Genomic DNA, 25642 nt, shown 5'->3' on the forward strand with positions numbered 1-25642 from the left:
GAGAGGCGTTGTTTTCCGCGTGACTTTTTCTCTCCGCAAAAAAAAAAAAAAAAAAAAAAACAAAAGAGGAAGGAAAGGAAAAAAAGAGGAAAAAGAAAAGAGTGGTCTCCCACTTGAAAGGCTGACATCCCCATCCCAGTGAGGTATACCATAAAGATAACAGGAGGTTCTTTCACTTGGCGTAACATGGAACTCACGTGTGAGATAAAGTTTTTATCATTCGATTTGCCAGAAAGTCGTCAAAATTGGAATTTTAATAATTCTATATCCCAGATTTATTATCTTTGAGGATGTCAATTATAAGCCATCGATTTTCTTGGAACAAAAAAGAAAAAGAACGTCAAATTTCGATTTTGCATATTTCTGAAATACTTTCAATTTAATGATAAATTCCTTCGCAATTCCTTCTCTCCATCGACGATAAAAATTCCATCATCGTCGTATCAAACGTCAATATTTCACCACCAAATCCCTTCGATCGATCTACCATGGTAATTAGCGCATGAGCACGCCCCTAATTCCCGATGGTAGGCCAAGTTTCGCATATTTCAACCGAATGTGACTCGAAGTATTAGCGAACTGTCTCGCGGCCCATACTTCATCGAAGTCTGCATACCAGAAGCGCTTGAGGGAGCGAGAAGTTGCGATATTATCGGGGAAGGGAATACAGCCAGGAGGAGGAGGGATGAATGTGGTTGCATCGGCATGCAACGTCGTTACCACGAGTTACATATCCTTGATCGACAGTTTCGAGAATGATGGAAGGATCGAGGCAATTGTGATTCTTATGAGGCCTCTTCTATGGTTTAGTTCATCGTTGAGAATACGTATTTATAATTATTGATTATCGAGGGATTATAACGAAAGAATAATAAGAAGAAAATTTGACTTTTAATGAAGAATAAAAATTTGAATTTTTAATAATAATATTGGATCGTGTTTGAGAATTTTTTGAGAAATTTGCAAATTACTTTGAAGAATTGTTTTTTTGTAATTGTTATTTTAAACGTTTCTTTTCGCGTTGGAAATGGAAATTCTTCTTCAGAAGAAGAAATATTATAATCCACAATATAAAATAAAAAATAATTTAAAAATAAGTCAAAACTCTTGCACAATTTTAAACATTAATATTTGAATAATCTTCGAAGATTAAAGGGAAATTTTATTTACCTTTAAATAATAATCATTTTTTATTTCTTCGTTCAATCATAATAAATATCTCTTGATTTCCTTCTATCTGAATTCGTTAAGTTTCTTCATTATGTTGTTAGTATTTAATGGAGAAACGATTGGGTAAATTTTGTTATTGTCCTTTGGAATGAAGTTCGAGTTTAAGTACCTTTCCTCTTTTCCCCTTTTTAGTTGTTCGATACTTGGCATAGCTCAGTAATTGATATTCGAACTAAAATAAACGTTGAACATTGGATTACTAGTTCGAAGAAAATTTAATTTTTAAAAATCAATTAGCTTCTCTTCTCCCTAATTTGATAATTAGTAAAAGTTTTCGATATTTCAAAAACTTTTTCTGTCTTTCAAAATCAAAATTGACACTAGCGAAAATATTATACAATACTTTTCATAATATTGGAATCGATAATATTAAATTGTTTGAATTATTTTAACATTAAATCACATTATAGAAATTCTTCTGATTATCATTATCCAATTGAAAATAAATATTGATTATCGATCGATGCAATGATTGTTTTTCATTTATTTAATCGTTCTATATATTTTTTTTTTTGTATGCATTTTTAATGTCATTATTTCTTAATTACACGATATCGGATTAACCTGTTAATTGGATTCAAATCTTTATTAAAAATTCTGAACAATCGCGAAAAATTAATCGAATTGTAACCACATTGATGCGATTTAAAATTCACACAAAAAAAGAAATTTTCTATGAAGCTTATGAATATTAAAATTTAAAAATTTAACATTATCAATATATGGCGACACAAAAAATAACCAATCCATTCTATAAAACCAAAAACTCTTCGATCCAAATTAATTTCCATCGAACCTCGAATAAACTTTGACGATATTTAATCGAGAAATCTTCGACGAGTCGACACATAGGCAATTTTCAAAAAGATATTTTCAATAAGACGCGAAAAATATTCCGCGTTTGTCGTGTTTCCACCAAAGTCATGGAGGAAGATATTCGCGAGTCGCGATTCCTCACGCGGAAGATATTTTCCGACTGGATGCAGTTCACCATGAGTGACAGTTTGTTTCGAAATTGGAATCGACAGTCAAACGTCTTATATTTTATCTTCGAGTAAGGATATTCGTTCAATTTGCTGGAAAGATCGAGACGAGGAAAGGTTTCGTTTGGAATTTTATTTCACACGTGTCTCGTATTTGAGTGTCGATGATAGGAGGTTTAATCGTGTTTGATGTTGGTTTGGGATGTTTTTTTTTTGTTGTATTCAAAAAGAATGATTTGATCATATAGGATTTTTCCTCTTTCAATCAAATTTATTAAGGGAATTATTGTTTTTCTTGTTCTGAAAAATCCTGAAGATTTTAAATTTTAAATTTTAAAATGTAACTATTGTGTGTTATTATTGAATGTTTGTGAATGTTTTTTTTTTTTTATGGTAGATGTAACTTCGTTTGGTAAGAAACATGGTTGAGTAAATTTCTACGTTCCACGTGTATATTTGTAGTAAACAATGGTATTGAACACAAATATGAGTGTGTAATTCAACTGTAGCTCAATTTCAATATTTAAATGTCTATAGAATGCAAACAAGCAAATACTGGTGAAAAATATCCAAACACTTGTCTGCTCTCGATTTAATTTAATTTAATTATAAAATTCTGGATCAATTTCTCTTTTTTATGATCACTATTTCTGCGAACAACTATCACTATAATTTGCTTTATTTGTAACTTTTAAATTATAAAATTTTACCATCTATCTATCTATACAATATCAAAGAATAAACATCAACAATTATTAAATTCTTTCCTAAACAATATCCTATTTAAATTCTTGAATAAATAAACTCGGTATCCAAATATGAATACTTTGCGCAAACTCATTGTGAAAACATTTGAAGACAAAAGAAAATGAGTTGCATCTATTTTCTTGCATCCCCTTGTTCTGAAAAATCTGAAAAATCTACAAAAAAAGCAATCTCCTCACTGAAATAGTGTACCATCTTTCTTACCCGTGACGGAAGCTGCATCTGTGCGACTGTTGCTGATGCTGATGTTGCTGGATCGAGTGTTGAGGCGTGGACCTCGGTGTGCCCATAGGGCTTCCAGGGCTGGTGATACCCTCCAGGCCCCTTGACAACTTGAGCATCTCTGCGCCAAAAGCGTGAAGAGCGAACATGGCCGAGGGTGGCGGCTCGCTTTCCGGAAGCCAGAGCTCGTGAGTGTCCAGTGTCGTCAGCTCGGTGTCTGTCGACGTGCCGGAAGTGTGTTGCGGTGTACCGCCACTTCCGGCCGGGCTTTTGCTCAACAGAAATCGCTTCCACGTGCCTTTCCTGTCCAGGCCTAGAACAGAAAGAAAATTAAGTTAGTTAAAGTTCTCCTTTGCACAGTTCAACGCGAATGTGTATGTTCTTCTTCTGATTTTAATTCTAATTGTTAAGGAAAATTTGGATTGAAGCAAGGAAAATTGAAATTAATGGAAGATTTTTCTTTGTTGCGTGCAGTTTTTTGACGAGATGAAGATGTGGGTTAAAGGGAAATATTGAATGATTGAATTAATAATTTTTCTCTCTGTGGTTTATTATATGATATAATTGTGATATTGGTTGAATGTGGTTGATTAATTGGAAAAATTTGTGTGAAAATTATAGATTTTGAAAGGATTCGAAGAAGTTGTATAAAGAGAAGAATAGTATTTGATGTTGATTGATGAAGAATCGATTTTACGAATTTTAAAATACACGCAGGTTTTACGAGTGATTTATGGAAGAAAGGAAACTGTTTGAATTGATACAAAAAACGTAAAGTATTAACGAAACCATAAAATGTACAGCTTCCAGCATTTCTGGAATTCGCTGTTTAAGAGTTGTTCAATATGAAAGCATCAAATGGGATGAAATTTAATCTGAAACTCGTTTAAATAACTGAGCAAACTTCGATAATTGTACTTCAAAATCCTTTAATTTCTCATCGTAGTTTATTCAATTCCCCGATTAAAAAAATATTCAAACCAAATATATTTATAATTATTTAAAATTTGTGAAACGCAGATCAATATGATCTTTTTTTAAAATCATCATAAATTACATTCATTAACAAATTACACGAACACAACAATGTTGTAATTAACATAAGTCTATCTATTAAAAGAAAAAAGAAAAAAAAAGAATGCAACTTCTTATTTCGTCACAATATAGAATCGAATGTGTCACTGAAGAAATATTATATTTTCGGATACAAGTTTGCATAAAATCAAGGTATACTGAAAAATGTCGGATAGTATTATCGAGATATTTACATTGGAAATTGAATTTTTATTCCAGTTATAGGAACTAGATTTAGCTATTCGAAATGAACAATTTTATTTTACATATAAAAAGATAGCAAATGAATTTTCCATTCTTATATATTTTTAATTGTAATTTTTCATTTCTTTGTAATTTTGTAATACAATTTGCAAAGGATTGTACAACAACCTTCTCCATTCACTATTTCTATTCGATACTCCTCCTTTTAATCCTTTCAATGTCTCAAGATTGTCTGCATCATATGAAAAGATATAAAAAGATTCGAGTGTTTCTCTGATTTCACTTGATTTATATCCCTACACCGCCTCCTCTCTCATGTCTGTATGTATCGATTAATTTCGGCCAACGATTATTCGGAAGCGTCCTTTTTAGCATACCGTGTCACGTCCGGGACTTTTGCATAATGGGCCACGATTTGCATGAAATTTCTTATCGTTCATCGGCCATCGTTGGATGCAAAAAGAATTGATAAGAAGTGACACGCGTCCGATGGACAAAGAAAAATGTCGGCCAACAATCTTGTCGGATTGTTGACAGGGGAACACGAATAGCCAGACCAAAATTGACTTGTGATCGAAGTGAAGAAGATGAGTAACTGCGTGATCTGAAGTTCTAACTCTCGAAATGATTGATTAACGAATGAATTTTTTGATCCAAAAAAGAAAAAAAATTGCAAAATATTAAATATCATTTAGATTGAGAAATGAGTATCCAAAAGTATTGGATACTTATGGAACAATGGAATACTAGTGTTATATTTTGTTAGATATGAATGAGAATTAAAACAAATAATATATTCAATTAGTGAAATGTGTGTCAAGAGAAATCTTATAACTGGAGAATAGTCCAGTGAACATTATGTTGGATCGTCTCAATTGATTATCTAATATTGTAGTACATACTGCACCAAGTACTTGGTGCCACTTGGGAATATTACATGTTGGTGGTAGTAGTGGTTCAAAATCCACTTTCAATTGTAAGTTTCCTAATGACCATCAGTTGATGCTAGTTAACAATAATAATGATCGTGAAATTTTGTGCTATATTGATCAGATTAAGATCGTTTTCAACTCTCTGGATGATTATTTCTATTTCGAAATAAGAAATGGATTAATTTCATTTTAATTTGTCATTAAGAAGGAAAATACTTGAATAAACACAATAAAAATAATAGTAGATATTTATATAATTAATTAATAATTAATTATATAAATAATTAAAATAATTAATTAATTAAAAAAGTTTCGTCAAGTAATAGAAATTTAGCTGCAATAGAAATTTCATTAATTAATTTACATTTTTATCTGGTTAAAATTTTCATTTCATCATTAAGAAATTAATATCCTTCATTTTCTATAATGTGATTATATTAAAAACATTAAAAATTTGATTAAAATTAAACGTTTCTTTAAAGAATGTCACTTCTATATTTAAAGAAGTTCCTAATTAAGACATGATCCACTTAAAGAGTTAATTATTAATAAGCATTATATCACGTTTAAATTAGCAAAGATTAAATTCGCCTCTATTAAGTTTTAGCTCCGTGTCTAACGTAATTTCTGATTAAAAAGCAGCTAGAGGTTACTAGGTTAACCTAATAGAAAAATGCTTTATGACACTTCTTCGTTACCACGTTTATATAAAGATAAAAGTGAGACACAAAGTGTCATTAATTAATTGTTGAGTTAAAAATATATAACGATATGTATAATTTAAAATTTAATTCCCTTTTATTATTATTTTTTTATTACTTACTATCATTATTGAAACGAAAGTTAAAATTTTAAATTCTTATTTCATTTCAGAAATTTTTTTTATTTTTATCTCTATCACGCTTTCTCGATACATCGATGATCGAATATTCGATATTTCGAGAGGGAGAAATATCGATCATTCTCTCTTCGTACTGAAATACAGTATTCATTTTCTTCGAATATACCAATGTCACCCTCTACATATTTCAAACCAGTACTGTAATTTATATCATCCGATATAACCGCGAACATAGGATTTCGAGAGTTTCCAGACCATGCAATGTTTGGAAGCACGGATTGACAGTTAATTTCCTTCTTTCGATTTTGAAAAACAGTACATTTTTAAAAACTAGTCCATTGTCGTAGAAATATCGAGGGAGGAAAGATAATTATACTAATATTCGAAGAGTATATTTGTCTTCATAAAATAATTTATTTTATGAAGAAAAATATTAATATTATCATCAATAAACGAAATTTCATTAATTATCGTACATATTATTGTAGTAATCTTGTTCATGAACAAGATTAATGAGTTGATTGGTTGGATTTTAAATGCAAATAGCAGTTTTTTAATTAATCTTTCGTAAATAAATAATATTTTCTCAGGATACTCATCGACAATTTCGAAGGTAAAAAATTGGGTAATTAATCTTCTTTTACAAAATTAATTAAGATTCTCATTATCCTGTTCATTAATTGGATTTCAAAGTAGACATCTTTGATCAATTATGAACAAAATATATATCGAAATTCGTCGTTTAAATTTCAAATTAAAGTAAATATATATGATTATATATACAATAATTATACAATATATCTTTTTGAAACGAAACGAAAATTTCTACGATTATAGAGGGTTAATTAATTTCCTGAAAATCTTGCCGAAATTAGAATTCACCTGGAGAAATCTGGAGCAGGCCTGATTTCTTAAACCTTTTGTTTTACCGACACTTTTGGCGCTTGTTGCGAAACACGAACGATCAATTTGCAAGTGAAATCATTCGATGCAAATGTACGAGTCGAAGGAGGCGTCGGTTTGCGCCCCAATTTATGTCGCTTTAGGCTCACGAAACTTTTTCAGTATTCGTTGCAATTTGTCAAAGTTTGTCGAACAGTAGAAGAAGTATCGTTACTTGCAAGAATCGCAATTTTTTTGTTATTCTGTCAAGTGAATTTTTATTCTTTCCTTTTATTATCAAAATTATCGTCTATTTGATAAGATTGATTAAAAAATTTATTGACAAATTATGCAATTTAGACACCATAATAATTTAAATAATTATGATGCTACAACTAAATTGATAATAAACAAAAATTTGAATTATTTATTTTCTTCCTTTTTTTTGTATTTATATAAAATTAAATTAAATCAATCTAATAATTCCATGTATTATTTGCATTATTTTACATCTTGAGAATTGCAATTTAATATTCTTAAAGAAACAAATCTCGTCGATATTATTTGAAAAAAAAACTTTAAGATAATAAATCATGCGAAATAAACATAAAAATTTAAATACGACGAGACCGATGATCTCGATTCGTGGTTCGAAGAATGAGGAAAAGGGTTTAATTTCTTTCCTCGAGGAGGCTGCACCCTCGAACAAAGAGGGCGGCCGATCTATAGAATTTCTTAATCGCAATCTCCGCCGAATATCTGGCGGAGGTCTTGGATTACAACGAAATTCCACGTAATACCCTTCCCTCGTTCAAGCTCCTTGTTCGACAGTGGCAGCTACTCGCGTTTACGTTACAATTCTCCCTTTTCGTTTTGATTAAAAATCGACCCTCTGCCATCGAAAATGTCGTTATCCGATTCGACTTTGATCCGACGACGAGCAGACGAAATCGGATAGGATTTTATCGTTTTCCATTTGCGATCCCCTGTTTCATTTTCTTCTTCATCCTCTTTTTCTTCTCTTCTTATTTTCTCTTATTTTATAAGTTGAATTTGAAAACATTTTTGACATTGTTTTTTTTAGTTGTTATTAATCAAAAATCAACTGAAGTATCTCTGAACAGGAACAATTGCCAGGTAATTTAAACTCGATGGAAAAATATATTAAAAATTAAGAAAAATTTGAATCGCAATAACTTGGAAGATATTGATTTTCAATGAATGAATGATCATTAGAAAGCTTCTTCTTAAAGACGCTTTTTTATTTATCTCGATACGATTTCACGGTCCTCGAGAAAGAAATATAAAGAAATATGCAAAAGAAAGAAAAGGGTAATTTTTATCGTTTACTTGTTGGTTCAGACTTTCTCGTCTCACTGGTTTATCACAAACTACAGAGAAATAACAGTCGAAATTCTTGAAAGATCTTAATACGCATTTCCAGGCAAAAAAAAAAATTCAATGGCATGGTTTCTACTATCTTTCGAGTGTGTTAATAAATAATTTTCACTCGAATTATAATGTTGTTTTATAATTAATTGAAAAATATTCATGAAGGAAAGTAATCCATTTATATCTCGAGGATAATATATTTTTTTTTATTTTATAACTTTGAAATTGTATTCCAATTTTATCTCGAGTTATTGGGGAATATCGATAAGAGAATTTGCGTTGAATTGACGAGACAATCAATTTGTATTATAATTTTATTTTGAAACGATCGATATCATTGGATTACAGAAGATCGAAATAGTTTTCATTTGATGGTTAGATGGTTCGATTTTGATTTGCATTTAATTGAAATATATATATATAAGGTAATTTAAATAAATCAATTTCTATCGTAATATTAATTTTGATTATCGATATCATTACTGTAAGTTACATTCATTTAAAAAACTATATACAAGAAGACATATATTTATCGCCTATCGAAATTTAATAGAAAAAAAAAAAATCTTAATATTTCTACACTTTTTGTCGATAACGTTCTTCTATGCCCATTTTACAACAATATTTTCTTTCCATCGAAGGGAACAATTCGTGCCTAAAAATAAATGGCACGATAACTCGTCTCGTTAGGTTGAAATCCAGAAAAATGGCGTTTAAAACACTGTCTCTGAGTCTTGGAGATAATGCAAGTTACCAAGTGTGACATTTCATTCTTTCACAAAAAAAAAAACTTCGTTTGAACAAAGATAATTCTGGCATCTAAACAAAAAAAATATTAATAACGATTAATGGACGAGCGAGATAAAATTCTTCTATTGCTTCGATTAAATAAAATCGTGGAAAAGAAAGGAACGAGAATTTTCAACGAATTTATATTATTGTACGATTTTCATAAAATTCACCACAATATCTCCCAGCTACTTTATTACTTGTTGTTGGATTATTTCAAACGATTTTTTTCCATTTTGTTTTTACGCTTTGTACTCTCTCTTTTATCTTCGTATGAATAGTATGAATATAATTTATTTTGTATCGTTTTTCCTAAATAAGATACATACCTTTTTTAAAATCCGTAAATAATTAATAAAAAAATTCGATATATCAATTTTCTTTCTTCTTTTCTTTTTCTCTTTCGTAAAATTTATAATTAATAGATATTAATTCATTCATTTCATTAAGAGATACAATAATTTTCTTATTTTTTAATAGAAATAATGAATGAGAAATTATAACAAATAAATGACTAGTCTCAATGGAATCTTGAATTTGTTACACCAATGATAATTTAATAATAAAGTATATTGTTATTATATTATATATAACAATATTGATCGAATTCTGTTGGGAATTATTTCGAAACAGTAAATGCTTTAAAATTTTTTTTTTTTTTTGTATAAATTAAAATTTGTCAGGAATAAAATTTTTTATCGGTCTTTTTAAATTACTGTTTCATTTACTATAAATAATTCTTGGTCTAAATAAACTTTATTCAAAAATTTAATATATTTAATAATAGAATATAACAACAATATTTCTTTAAAATGATTGATTTTTCCATTATTTCTATATCATTTAAGACATACTTTTTATATTAAATTATTCTCAAACGTTTTCTTCACCAAGAATTTTGAAAAGTTCTCACAAATGATTAAAAAAAAATGGTTTCTCAATAACCCTCAAACAATCTGGATTCCTTTTAATAGATTAATCATAAGCAACAGGCAATCATGTAAACTTTGCTTTTTATAAACGTTACATTCTTTTATCTTTTGTGCTTATCATAGTTCAATCTTTTCCTTCCCTCTCGGAACAAATAATTGCAAGAACTTTCTTTCTTGCAAGAAACGCGTTTGCTATAAGCCAAAGCTCTTGTAAACTTTACCGTGATATTGGAATTCTAAGCGCCAAGAAGCTCCTGGAGGTGCATTTTGTAAAAACCCGATATCTTACTATTACTTTATCCTTAGTTTTAAAACTAAGTCGATTTAATCGTGTTTTAGAATAAATAATTCAAGTCGATTGTGTATTGGCAGTTAATCTTTATTATTTTTTTCTTTTTTTTTTTTTTGTACATTGTTGAATATGTGGTTTCCTTTTTGTTATGGGATTTTAGTTTAATTTTTTGATATTTTTGATATTGTTTATACCTTAATTTACCTGCTTAAAAAATATTTTGTCTTCTTTGATATTTGTCCGTCTTAAGATTTTTGTATGATATAAGATATCCTAAAAATTTGTTTCACAATCTTTTTTTTGAATAATTTAAAAAAAAATAAATCTGCTGATTTTTTTATTATTTACTAGAGCTTGGAATTTATATGAAGTCCTAATTCCCAAGCTTTGATAAATAATATATATAGAAAATCAACAGTTTTCACATTCCCTTAAAAGTTATTTAAAAACGAAGATTAATTTATAGAAAATTTTTCTTCCTCCAAATTCATTAAAACTTCCACCTTAAAAAAATTCTCTTCGAAAACCATTACTAACAAAACAAAATCTAAAATCATATATTACATAAATCAGAAAGATATAAGAGATAAAGAAACAAACACGATACAAAATGGATTGTATCAATCATGATACACCAACTTCTCCCTTAAAATAAAATTATACGAAACACACACACACGCAAAAAAAAAAAAAGTAAATAGAAAAGAAATCACACCAAAGTTTGTTTTATACGAATCAAAGAGATAAAACAGAGACATGATACGAATGCATCGATAACAAAATGCCTGGAGGATCGTATCTGGTAGTAACCTTTCCAAGATGGGTTCTTGAAATAAAATTATCGAAACGAGTCACAAGAAGAACAGATGGAAAAGGAATAACGGAGCAGAGCCTACATCATACGAATCAAAGAGATGAAGCAGAGACAGACGTGATACGAATGGATCGATATGCCTTTGGAGGATTGTATCAGTGTACCTGATAATACACTAACCTCCCGAAGATGGGCCCTGCGGGCCACCCAGCCATCCGGAGGACCAACCAGTAGTTCCTCCTATATTCTGTTGCTGTTTCGCCAGCAATCTCACTGTCAACGCGTACGTAAGCAGCATCACGCCCAACGGTATGTAAAAGCAGATTATGCTGCCGATCAACTTGTACAGAGGATCCGGTATTTGACAGGCACCGTCCACCAGCACCGAGTCGTCCTCCTGGAACACGGAATTATGCACTTAGTGTGATTATATATTCGCGCTTTGATCTTCCATACGGCAAAAATTGAATTTTCCTAACGTTATTAGGGATTGATATTTTATTTTTGGATAATAATACCCGATGGAAGGGATTCTATTGTAATAGAGAACTTTTTTTTTTCTAAGTAAACGTTATGTGTACTTGGAAATTTTTGCGAGAAAATTTTCTTTACGGCATTTTTTTAACGTTGTACAAAATATGGAAAGATAGTAATTACAATTTTATATAAATATAAAATTTTAGTAAAAAAAGAAGTTAATAAGACACTTAATTTTTTCTTTTGATTCAAATAAGAATAATATTTTTTTTATATAATATTATAAATTTATATCGATGCATTCTTCCACGTTTTTTCTACAAAAATATAAAATAAAAGATTAAAACGATCTCAAAAAATACAAATATATGTATTTTATTAAAATTATTCTTATTTAATTATATATAAATTGTTAAAAATGAAATATTTTGTATCTTTTTCCAATTATAGAAATATTCCACGATCGTATCGTGCCACAATTGTGCCTTCGAACCGCCACGGTCGACGTATCTTACAAGACTGAATGTCGAGGGCACGGCGAAGCTTAGTAAATAAAACGAGTTACGTCGTTCATAATATTGTATAAATTGTATTGTATCACGGATTATCTCGCTTAATACTTTATTTATTTACTTAAATCTACTATAATAATGAGAAAAAAATCGCCGTACTGACCCATTTTTCGATTATTTATTTAATTGTACAATTAGTCATTTAATTTATCGTAGCTATATTTATTGGTAAAAAAAAAAAAAAAGAAAAAAAATACGGTGGACAATTGCAATGTATGAGCATTGTAACTATGTTTTTTTTTTACATATATACGAAATATTTATATATTATTTATAAATATTCACATATTATTAAAATATTTATATATTAAATATGTTATAATTACAAACGAAAATTCGATATTTGAAAAGAATATGATGGTGTTAAATTTAAATACGATATCTTTGCTGAAATGATATCTTTGCCAAAATGAAGTGAAGCCAGAAAGTATACCATAACAATATAAAAATAATAAAGTCCATAAAATTATATAGACATAAATGTTATTAAAAATAAAATTTCAATTAACTAAATCGCAATTATTCGATATCTTCTGCTTGTTAAAAAAATAATAGTGAAAATATTCAATGGAAAAATTTCTTATTCGTTCCAGAACACCAGAACAATGTCCCAGTGTGGTCTCACTGTTGGCAGAGAGCTACAATCCTCACGTAAGATATGGAGCAGCGATGGCTCTGGGAATCGCTTGTGCTGGCACCGGTCTGAAGGAAGCCATAGCCCTATTAGACCCAATGACGAATGATTCGGTGAATTTCGTCCGTCAAGGTGCTCTGATCGCCTCTGCAATGATTCTGATTCAACAAACGGAGGCCACCTGTCCTCGTGTCAAAGATTTCAGAGCATTATACGCGAAAGTCGTGGTGGACAAGCACGAGGATGTAATGGCGAAATTTGGCGCCATTTTGGCGCAAGGGATCATCGATGCCGGTGAGTACTCGACGATTCTTGGGACGTTAAACGGTTGTTTTCGATGCTCGATAAGCCTCTTGGCTGGAATATGATACAGATCGTCGATCAAAGAATTTCTTATTTCGAGGCAGTTGTCGACAGAAAATAGCGAAATCGAAGAATCCTCCGTTGAACGTTGGTCGTGATGGTGTTATTGGAGTATTGTTCAAAGAATTGACGAGGAAGTTGACGAGCTCCTTTCGTTACGATCGATGGATTCGACGTGTTCCGATGGTAAACGGATTGCGGATTTGTTTTATTTGTAATAGTCTACGAATTTTTTTTTTTTTTTTTTTTTGGATTTCGATATTCTAGGACAAATTACGAATATTTCTGTCACAGTGATATTTTTATTACGTGATATGGTTTACAAGTAGTTCAGTATTTTTTTAAAGGAATGTTATTCGATTGGAATATCGAGATTGAAGATGAAGAAATTTTAAACTTATTATACGAGACAAAAATATAGATCCAATTTTATAATTTTTAAATTAACACTCATCGAATTGAAATAGAATAATAATTATTGGAATAATAAATAATTAAATCGAATATGGATAATTATAATTTCTAGAAACAAATGAATAAGGAGTTTAAAAATTATTTAAAGTAAATTATTCGTTCCTCGTTATTCGATAATCTCAAGACAGAAAGGATATCTCAGAAATATTTTACAATAATAATAAACATTTTACGTTTTAAATGATCATTCCAGGTGGTCGTAACGTGACAGTGTCACTGCAATCGAGGACAGGCCACACGAACATGCTCGCAGTAGTCGGTGCATTAGTATTCACTCAGTATTGGTATTGGTTCCCATTGGCCCATTGCTTGGCACTTGCCTTCACCCCAACTTGTCTGATCGCTCTGAACGCTCAGCTAAAAATGCCAAAGCTAGAATTCCGTTCAAACGCCAGACCAAGTGTCTATGCTTATCCTGCACCCCTGGAGGAGAAGAAACGCGAGGAAAGGGAGAAAATCACCACTGCGGTTCTCAGTATCGCCGCCAGGGCGCGTAGACGCGAATCTGAAAGGCGTGCACGTGACTCTCACGAGAAGATGGATGTGGTTCGTATCTCAATCGTTATTTCCAAATCTTTGGAAAGTTCTTTTATCATTTTTCTCTTAACTAAAATATATCATGTTATATATTTTCAGTACTTTATTATTTATAATAAATATCCTTATTTTTTATTTAGATAAAAAAGAATTTCGTTCTGTAAAAAAAAAAAGAATTAATATTACTTTATTTTGTTTTCATTAAGAATTAATACTAAATTGACTATTATTGAATCTAAAGGATATCACGAATTTTATAATTTTATTCTATAATCTTTTTATTTTTATTTTCAATCATAGAATTTCCCCGATCTCATTTATATAATAAATTACATTTTGTATTACACATAATCATTCTTATACGATCATAAATGATTTCTCAAGAATTCTTCGCGTATTTTTCTTCTTCACGTCTCAATTTTCCAATCTTCTTACGAGATAATCATCAACTGTTTATCTTTCAAACTGTTACCATTCGTTCTCCCAATGCAAAGATCATTCCCTTTTACATTGATTGACGACGAGGCTAAAGATAAACGATGCTTCCGTTCAGATTAAAGATTTCTCGTTTCCGTCATGTTTAATTTTTAATTCGCAGGATCCGCCGGAAACGGTGAAGGAGCCGGTGGAGGCGGCGGCCAAGGAGAAAGAGGAGAAGAAGAAAGAGAAGGAAACTAAAGAAGTGAAAGAAACGAAGGAGAAGGTCGAGAAAAAGAGCAAAGAGGAGGGCGAGAAAACGACCGAGAAGGAGAAGAAGGAGGCTGAGCCCAATTTCGAGATCCTTCAGAATCCTGCTCGTGTGCTGAGACAGCAACTGAAGGTGATACAGTTGGTGGAAGGAAGCCATTATGTGCCCGTCAAGGATATTCAGATCGGGGGTATCGTGATGGTGAAGCACATCCAATCGGATACTGAAGAGGAATTGGTGGAACCAGTGGCCGGTAAGTCGATATTATTTTTCTTTTTTTCTTTTTTCTGTTTTTATGAAGAATTTTTATTTTATGATAGAATGTTTTTGATGTAATCTTGTGTAATGAAGATTTATTAATTAATTTAATACATAGATTCAAAGACAGTTATGTGTGTTTATGCGTATCAACTCAAAATGCTTTTTGTAATGTTATTTTTGTAAAAATAATACTTATAATAGTTTTTTATCTTTTATTTTATCATGCTATATTAAATGTACAAGTGAAAAATTTGAATTTTGAAGAAGAGTAATTTTAAAATTGAATTTAAAAAGTCAAGCAATTAAAATAATTATATCTTTGAATTAATCATATTTTCCTTTTTAATTCAATTATTATACATATTCTTTATTGATTAATTGTTTAAATAAACCAAATTATCAAAAGATATAACATATTTTTATGGTAGATAAATTTATAACGAAGAAATATTTAATAAAAACCAATAGAAACTTCGTTTTATTCGATTCTTTTAACAATTCGTTACAACACTGTGAAAATTCTTTTCTTTTTCACATCATGGATAAAAAATCATTCATCCCGCTTACTATAAACCAACGATTAAAACTACAATCTCCTCCTTCTTCATCCACATCCCTCTTAAGACGATTTCAACTCGGAAAACCATTACGCAAACTCAATTATTCAATATCTGTCGCACTTTGCTAAACTCCTCTTCTTTTCATAAGAAATTATCCTCACATCGGTTCTCAATTATCATTCTATTCCAGCTTACGGTCCTCATCCGGAAGAAGAGCAAGAAGCGGAACCACCAGAGCCATTCGAGTACACCGAGGATTAAACGAGAATGCATCGCAGAAATCTTTACTGTGTGACCGCCAACGTCGCAATGCAAAATCATTTGTTCACGCATACACATTTAAAATAGTTCAGTAGAAACGACACGAAAAAAAAAAGAAAAAAAAAAGAAAAATCATCCGTTATTTCCGTTTCGCGTAACGCTTACAGCGATACTTCCTGTCTTATTTTTATATAATTAATTCTTCGCCACTAAGTGGCTGTTTCTCCATATTGTTTATTATCTAAATAGTGCTCTGTTTCTTAATTATTAAAAAATATATATAATTTGCTCTGATCGTATGTTTGTCATTTATTGAACAACTTTTCTTTTTTAAGGATAAAAGAGGCGAATTTTATCGACAGTAATGTAACAAATTTTGTTTCGAAGATTTTGTTCGTTCTTTGTACTAAATTTTTATAGTTTTTGAATGTTCCAAGTAACTTTTTGATAAATTGTTCTTTGTTTTCTCTTTTTTTTCTTTCTTTTTTTTTTTTTCAATACAAATATGGGATTGAAAACTGGAGATTTGACTTTATAAAGACTGCTTTCATAAAGTTTTTATAAAGAACTCTTTTTATATTTTTGAAAAACTTATAATGTTCTTTATATTATTTACAAGCTATAATTATAAAGGTAGAAAGATCACATTATATGTTTTATGATGTAAATGTAAAAGCTCATAATAATATATCTGTGTTTGATATTAACACAATATGAATAATAAAAACGAAAGCATCAAGAATATATTTTACATTAATATCAAACGATTAATACAATTATAATATGAATTAACAATTATATCAAATTACAGGAAAGAATAAATATGGTAAGTAATTTTGTAATTACATCTTTTAAATTTTTACCTCAAATTATGGTGTTTATTTTTTGTTTCGTGCAATAACATGCAATTTTACATATTTTTCTTATTTATATTTTATCATAACTCTTGAATACTGAAGAAAATCAATGTTGAATCACCATAATATACAAGTACTAAATTTATACTTTCGAAGTTTAAATCAAATTACACGAATATTAATGATTCGTGACTTTAATTAAAATTCTAATGTTTTTATTTTATAAATCTTGCAAATATTGAATAAACAAATATTATAACAAATTTTTTTTAAAAATTTAAAATATGAGAAAATTTCAATAAGATCTCTATATCTTTTAATATTGTACATTATTTAATGTAAAATTTAATTAATAAATTACAAAAATGATTAAAAAAAATTAATGATAATTTTGCTTCGAACGATATATAAATCATTTTAAATTCTTTTTGAGTTTAAAAAGCTTATATTCAAACAGCGAATTCTCGAAAAGTTATTTCAAACTATTTCGATAGAATTGTTATCGGGAAATTGTTGTCCTGAATACTTTGTGTGATTGATTTCGAATAAACGAATGCCTTAATTGACAGATGCTCAAAGACTTCTTCCAAATGAGTAATTCTGAAAGATTAATCGTTGAAAATCGAAAATTGAAATTTTAATCCTCTCCATTGACGACTACACCGAAGTAGAAGAATTTAGAATTTCTCATTTGAATCTTTAATTTAAATACATAAATTCTATAATTTATTTTTCAAAAATTATATAATTTAATGTTAATATCTTATATTTACGTTAATAAGATTTGAATTAATATACATGTCTTTATAATACATTCGATATATTAAAAAAGAAAAATTTTTTCAAAGTGAAAATTTTTATGATTATTATAATGATATAAATAATTGGTCAAAATATGAGAGTAGCTCTATTATCTCTTTCTTCAAAAAAAAAAAAATAAATTTTGAACTAATAAAAATCACATATGAATAAAAAACAATAGTTATCCTTGAACAAAAGAGAAGAAATTTAGTATTCACGATTATCGAAACAAATAAACTTCGCTAATTGTTTATGTTACTTTATTCAATATTTTAAAACATCCCTAAATAGAAATATATAGATAAAAATGTAAGAATATTAAAATAATGATTTAGCACGATCGATAATATACAAAAAATACAAAGTACAAATGAAACTATCAATAGCGTTCAATTGGTCAAATCGTACCGAATCGTGCAAAGCATCTCTCCATCCATCTATTCATCTCTTTGTCACTAACTGTTCGTTTTGACGAGATATCGGTGTGTCGTAGAGCGATTGACGAATACCTCCATCCTCTGTCGATAACGACCGACTCAAATTGTCAGTAAACGAGCGAGCATCTCGTTTGCATTCGTGAATTCAAAATAGAGGTTAGGTGTCTGTGAAAGAAAACCGTGTTTCCAAGAGCTTTCGCTTCATTGTCAGTCAATAGTGACGAGACACTTATCAAACCTGGAATCGGACTCTATAAATAGTATCGCAATAAAACTTTATCGGCACTTGTATGATCTTGATAATTCGTTAAACGAAATTATTACGATGGAACGAGATATAATCGAGAAACAAATAAATGTGAGATAATTTTTTGAAAAGTAAAAACAGTATTATTCACTTATTTATTCTAATTAGTATTTTTAAACGTATATTTTTTAATTATTTCAAACATAACCTCACTTTGTAATACGTAAATAATAAACAGAGCATAGTATCTAGTAATGAAACAGTACAGTATAAGAAAATGAAAAATTGCTATAATACCTTTGCTATTTTGAAATCTCAAATTTTGTTTCTTTGGAGAAGCAACAATTGACAATATTCATAGCATAAATATCAAAGTGAATGAAATTAAATCCATCTTCAATTCACGAAATTATTTCAAACACTTCACAACGCAAACTGGCGATTATCAATTTCACACTCGTGTGGGCGCCAATTTCATTCATGTTATGCGCGCTATGAGAGGAACGCGCGAATTATCATTTGAAATTTGAATTTCCATAGGCGAAGTTCGAAATTCACCCGTTTCCTCCCGATGGAGGATTATGATTTCACGTGTGAAACGAAAGTTTTTCATATTATTGTTCACGGATGCAAAAGTCGCAAATTAAACGCGTTGGGCCATCCATGAACTTTTTTTATTTTTTAACAGTGTGGATCGAATCATCTCTTGCGTGAGAATACACCGTGTGTCCGACAAAACACCCTCTCCTCCTTCGATCGCGTGCATCGTGAAAATACGATTCCTCTCGTTTCGATGCCGTTTATTTATCGTTCTCCACATTTTCTCCTCAGAGAAATTACAATGGGAAGATTGATAGCTCGTGGAACGATCAAAAGGGAATTATTGGGAGATTGTCGGTTTAATTATGCGAGAATTATTTTTCGCGATATCGTTTTCCTTCATTGCCAAAATTGAAGAGGATCGTAGTTATGCGGAATTACGAAAAGAAGTAATTTGAAATATAAAAAGTTTATAAATTTTAAAATTGACTAAGTTTTTATTTAGAAAATTAATATCTTTTTGTTTTTTTTCGTTTATTTTGTAATTAAATTTATGAAATATTTTGAATTATTGTTCGTAGATTTTATGGAAATAAAATTTGATTTTATTTTCATAAAATAGAAAAGAACGTAGGAATTATTAAGAAAATCAAATTTTGAAAGATTGTTAATAAGAATAAAATTTCAAATTTTATTACTGTTTATCCTTTTCATAATCTTATTATGTTATTATTTATACTAAATACCATTTTGAATTATAAATAAAAGATACATGGATAGAATTAGACGATACAAATGTCAAATTGATAAAATATTTTCAATCTTAATTGTATAATTCATCAGCAGAAAATTAAAATATGTATTTCATTAAAATAATAAAAATGCGTTATTGAAATAATTCTAATATTTCGAATATTAATTCCGTCCATTTCAATTTTAATTTCAACGATAAATATATCATTCCATAGATTTTTTTTTTTAAATTCCAACAAAGTTTCATCGATTATTTCGAATACAGATTTCAAAATTTCCCTTCAATGTACAAAAATATAAACTATTGCTATATATTACATCGATTCCGAGTTCAATTCGAGCTTTTGCATTTCTTGTAAAATTTGCTCAATAATATTTTTTATTAAGAAGATATTTTTACGTCAAATTTTTAATCATCAATCCTTCGAGAGATAAGAAAAAAAAATAATCCTGTGAGATTGCTTTCGCAGATTGTACGAAGTTTCAAATTAACCCGAAGAAAGTCTGAAAACTGTAAACAGAAACACTGTTTATTTACGTTTGCGAGAAACTTTGCCTGAATGAATTTAAAAAAGGGGATCATGGACTTTCTTTTAATATTCAAATAATAATAAACACGAAAGTCGTCGAGATATAATATACGCGGTTTTTATCAGTTGTTGAATTTATAATTGGAAATGAAAATCGAAATTGATATAAAATGTATGAATTTCGTGCTAAAGTGAGCTTAGAATAAACTAAACGTGGCTTTACAACTTGTTCGTGCTAAGCTGGCTTTTAAAAGTATGTTTATATCTTCCAAGAGTAATTTTTTAGCTGCGATTAGTTGTTAAATAAAAATATGGAAATATAATATAGAGATATTTCAGAAAAATGTACTATTTTATGCGAAAGATATGTAAGATGTGTAATAAAGTATATTTAAATTATTCTGTAATAAGAAACCTTTTATTATTTAAAAATGATCATTGTAATTCGTATTAAAATAAATTGGAAACATGGATTTTCGATTAAAGATTATTTTTTTAAAATAACATTTTATATATTCATACAAAATCATCCGATATCCTTAATTTCTTCCATTTACAAAATTTATTAAATTCTTTATATTATTCTATATTACAAATTATTGGAAAACATCTGAGTAAGAAAAATCTAACAAATTTCTTTACATTTTAATTAGTTTCGATGGATATTTATTTTATCCTCTTAACCTTTCACAAGTATCCCACCAATATGTTGACAAAATGATATATAAAAATATGTATAAAAATCTTTAAATCTAGTAGCATATAATACAAAATTGATTGAAGACAGAAGCGTGAAATGCATAATGCTTTTTTAAACCAAACGATATTCAATTGATAAGTTGATAATTCACATTGTTCTGATCCCGTTTTTTAATTCCGAATTAATTGGAAACTCATTCCCGTATTGGTCATCCACCGTGCCATGTCCAAAGCCAAGTTACATATTTTAACGAGTTTAATGAGAGACACGCGGAGAATAGAATTTAATAGAGCGGAACGGGGATTTTTCTTTTCGGTGTAAATTACACCTGTTTGCACATGTCGCGTGCCTTTGATAAATCCTTAAGATCAACGAATATATCAGGTCTGCTATCGTCAGATTCTAATAATAGTTAAAATAGGAAATAAAAATATTTATGCATAATTTGGAATAATGATAATTCGTTTATGTGTAATGTAAAAAGTATGTAAATGTAATTTTAGATCTAATCTTCGTTGAAGAAATTTCCTTTGCTTCGAGAAACTAAATTTGAAAATTTTTTAAGTACGTATGAACTTAGATATTGAATCGGATAATCTCTAAATGGTTATTGAATTGGAATATGATTGTACATGTCATGTTTAATTATAGGTTTTACACGAGCAATCGAACAATCAATTATCGACATATTAATTTATAAGATTCCAAATTCTTTAAATGTGGAAAAATTTTATTTTAGATTTACTTTATTCGTTCCCTCACTTTATTTCCCATGTAGAATAATCTTTTACTAATTATCTGGTCGTATCCTGTTGGGAATAAACCAGGTGCACGTGCACTTGACTGACATTCAAATGCATCTTTCCCAGAAACAAAACCTCCAACACAAATTTGTTATTCTTGATTTTCGTCTTATTTTGTGCTCGCTCGTACCATGAATTAGCCCACGCAGTACGTACAAAAACATTCCTTTTAACTGGATTGTTTTTCCGCCCCCTTTAAAAAGTAAATTTTAAAAAATTAAAGGAAAATGTTTGTTCAGTAATAATTGTTCAGAAGTTGTACTTAGTAACAATCGAGAAATACAATCATTAAAACGTTATCAACAAAAAAATTAGCAATTTGCAAAATTTCTGTTTCGAAATACGGGTTGAAAAATGAATGTTTACGCGCGAAACAATGTTTACACGAGATTGTGCAAATTACGTCAAACTACCCACGTGAATTACGCTGCGTTCAAAAAAGAAAAAAAAAAAACCCACGTTTTCTTTTACACCCATGGAGCATCAAATTTACAAAACGAGATTTCGTAACTTTATGAATTGCAATTACCTTGATCATGCTGGCGTGGAATTTGTAAAAATGCAAATATGAAATCCTGTGAAATATTGGTATGGATATTCTTGATGAAAAATTCAACGACGCGATTCATTATTTGAATTTTCATACGGAAAGTGGCTGGAATTTACGCGTGTAAAATTATTGATATTTTATCGTGTATTTGTCTCTTTCTTTTCTCGTGTTTTTATTATTGCCTTTGTCGTCGTGATTGAAAATAATTACACGATATTTTGAATAAAAACAAATATAACCGATGAAATAAATTATTATTAATAATAATAATAATAACAAAAGTAAGAGAATATTCCACAGTTTTAATTTTTCAATTATTCATTATCGTGATATTGATTAAGATTATTAAATTTTTGAATATATATTTATTTTTTTCTCTATAATAAAGTGCAAAAATTTCTTGGCCCAAATTAAGGATTAAGAATTTCTGAATTAAATATTTATTTTATAAACAAGTACCTAATAACTTGTTTCAAAATATCAATTGACTAAAAAATGGTATATCTTTTCTTTAAAAGATTTTGGAATAATGTTCCTGAAATAACTCAATATTGTGTATCGCACAGATTTTAGAATTGCAGTTTTAAGAATTGCACGTATTTATTTTCTACGATCCATGTCGGAAATAGAAGAACAAGAGAAAAAAAAAACTTAACGTTTCGTGTTGCACGAAAAGTCCATAAATGCCTATCTATGGTTTAATAAACAGGCAATTAAAAAGAGAAATCTACACTTTTTTCACTTATTTAAATTTCTCAACTGTATTATTTTTTTGGATTCTTTCTTTTTAAATTTCGGTGAGTTCAATTACTATAAAACTACTAAATTACTAATAAATTTTAAAAAAGGATTCATAAAATTAATAGAAATATTATGTAATGAAATTTGATAAATCGTAACTTTTATTTTTTATAATAGCTCAATAAAATTTTAATCCTATATTTCGTTTCACTTTAATATGTACGTTTCTTCGATTATAGCTATGTATCCCAATTCAACGCAGATAGAAAATGGTACTTTACTTTTCTATATAAAATCAGAAAAAGTTACAATGATATCAGAAACGTTTTAATAAACACTTTTCAAATCCTCATTTCTACGCGCAATTCGATACAATGAATATCAACGTATCAGTTAATTCCTATACACCTTCCCAGTATTCCAAATCGATGCACGTTTATTCTTCACGAAACTGCGCCACAGAGCATGCAGTTACGATTGGTATCAGAAAATAGCTCTCGAATTACAATATTCATGCTTCCAATTTTCTCTTTTCTTCTTTTCCCCACGAATGTTCGTTTACCTTCACGACAACGCGCATTACGACGTTTTAGCACAAATATTTTACGTTTTCTAGGCTAACTCTAACATGCTCTAAATAAGATCTCTCGGCCTCGAAATATCGCGTGATACTTATTTTTAAATCGCGCCGCGAAAAAACTCGGCGTCGATTGGTTCGCAGAGATCCTGAAACTGATTCAAGACGAGTTGAAAATGTTCGAGCTCTTCAGCGATCCAGCTTCGGATCGATTCGGCAATGATCGGCTCACGCTTGCATTCAAGCCGATCGCGTCCGATTATTGCCGAATTGATCCGAATCGAAATACAATGAATCAAGTCTCGAAATCGAATTTATCCACGAAGATTCACAAACTTCCTATTCATGATCCAATCTCATATATGCCTATTGTTTCGTATTAATTGTCTCACCTTCGAGTACATCAGACTGAGTGGCAAACTCATCGCGATGCTGAGAACCCAGACGAAGCTGATTTTCAACATGACCCGCCGCCTCGTCTTATTCCGACCGAATTTCATGGGATACCGTAGACTGAGGTATCGGTCCACGCTTATGGTGCACAAGTGCATGATGCTCGCTGTGCATAATAATACATCCAGGCAGATCCAAGCGAGGCAGTAAACTGACGGCAGAGGGAAATATCCTGTAATAAAAATGAATGTTTTCTGTATTACGGTGGTTGTGTAACGTTATTAAATTCAAATTTGAACGATGAATAAAATATGTCTTGAGATAAGTGACAAATAGCGTTTTAAATAAAAAATATAGTCCTAAAAAAGAGATAAAAATATAACCCATTTTTTTTTAATTTTTATTACTCGTCACTTGCTTTACGCTTGATAAATTTCAAAAGAACTGTATATACGTAACATCAAATTCTCCTGATATTCAAGCTGACATAATACGAAATATACAACCACAATCACATCGTACAATCTTAATTTCCTCCACAAAGTTCCACTGGAAAAACGTCCCACGGAAAAACATTTCACACGATCCATCTCATTCTCAAATTAGGACCGCTAATTCAAGATTTCTCGCTATCTTATCGTTAAAATCACTTTTTCGATTCTTTCATTTCCCATTTTCTAGAGTCTCGCATTCACAATGCAAAACTAAACTTGGGAATATTTCCGTGCGATTTTATCTCCTCGAAACGTTCCGCCGTTCAAAGATGGAGCAACAACGGAAACTCGGTAAAATATTTGGCGAGCAATTAGAAAGTTCGAATTCGCGGGATGCGGGTCCCGGAAGTGCGAGATACGCGCGAGGATTGATAGGAATCTCGGTGGCGACGGTGGCACGTGTGATTTCTCGTTCCATGTTCGCGGCAGTTGCTGGCGGATCGGATTTCCGGGATCGCTTGGCTCGCGGGCATATTCCGCCCACGCTGACGCTTTCCACCCCCGCATTCTATCCCGCTCAACTTCGCCCCGATACCCGCCTATTTTCTAGTCGTTTTGTGAACCCATGTGAAGCGTCGCGTGGCGGAAGGATCAACGATTGCTCGTACGATATATTGGATATAGGGAATTCGGGAATTTTATATTTATTTTGTATCTAACGTTTTTTAGATCTTTGATGGGGTTTTCGATAGGACTATTGCTCCAGCATGGTACAAAATTTGTAATGTGTGATGCTTTTTTTTTAAAGATTGAATTAACTATTTAAAATTATGTAGAATTATATTTTTGCATACGAGTAGAATTTGTTTTAAGAATGCGAAACAATTTTGATGAAATTTATACGTTTATTAAATCTAATGTATATATTAAGTAATTTTATTTATAAATATTAAGGAGTTTGGATCAATGATTTTTGATTAAGTTGATTCTTATGTGGTGATATGAAATTTGTAGTAATTTGTAGTATATGGGTATATCTTATTGTTTTAAACAGGTTATTGATGTTATATCTAATGTAGATTTGAATTTAACAATTCGAA

The 25642-nt window shown here is 30.0% G+C and overlaps 2 protein-coding genes and 1 long non-coding RNA gene across 4 annotated transcripts in view; 1 reads left to right on the forward strand and 2 right to left on the reverse strand.

Annotated features, from left to right (window-relative positions):
* The window catches only part of LOC107992883 (26S proteasome non-ATPase regulatory subunit 1), an 86545-nt gene extending 70071 nt beyond the window's left edge, over nucleotides 1–16474 (forward strand). The window contains exons 11-14 of one of the 2 annotated variants that reach the window (XM_017048996.3): nucleotides 12995–13329; nucleotides 14066–14418; nucleotides 15008–15350; nucleotides 16109–16474. In XM_017048996.3, the coding sequence (XP_016904485.1) occupies nucleotides 12995–13329; nucleotides 14066–14418; nucleotides 15008–15350; nucleotides 16109–16179 (1102 nt within the window). In that variant the 3' untranslated portion in view covers nucleotides 16180–16474. Of the gene's footprint in view, nucleotides 1–12994; nucleotides 13330–14065; nucleotides 14419–15007; nucleotides 15449–16108 lie in introns of those variants that run through there. The other variant, XM_062080897.1, reaches the window with a different exon arrangement.
* The window catches only part of LOC107992884 (uncharacterized), a 108344-nt gene that overhangs the window by 11799 nt on the left and 70903 nt on the right, over nucleotides 1–25642 (reverse strand). Inside the window, exons 3-5 of the mRNA XM_017048997.3 lie at nucleotides 24108–24340; nucleotides 11533–11749; nucleotides 3183–3513 (exon numbers count right to left, since the gene is read on the reverse strand). Of these exons, the coding sequence (XP_016904486.1) occupies nucleotides 3183–3513; nucleotides 11533–11749; nucleotides 24108–24340 (781 nt within the window). The remainder of the gene's footprint in view (nucleotides 1–3182; nucleotides 3514–11532; nucleotides 11750–24107; nucleotides 24341–25642) is intronic.
* On the reverse strand, nucleotides 16577–24005 carry LOC133666849 (uncharacterized). Its single transcript, XR_009831600.1, has 2 exons — nucleotides 22377–24005; nucleotides 16577–22040 (listed from the first exon to the last, which is right to left on the reverse strand). It is a non-coding gene; the product is annotated as an uncharacterized LOC133666849 (long non-coding RNA).

The sequence above is a fragment of the Apis cerana genome, linkage group LG10 (assembly GCF_029169275.1).
Source record: "Apis cerana isolate GH-2021 linkage group LG10, AcerK_1.0, whole genome shotgun sequence".
Classification (NCBI taxonomy): Eukaryota; Metazoa; Arthropoda; class Insecta; order Hymenoptera; family Apidae; genus Apis; species Apis cerana.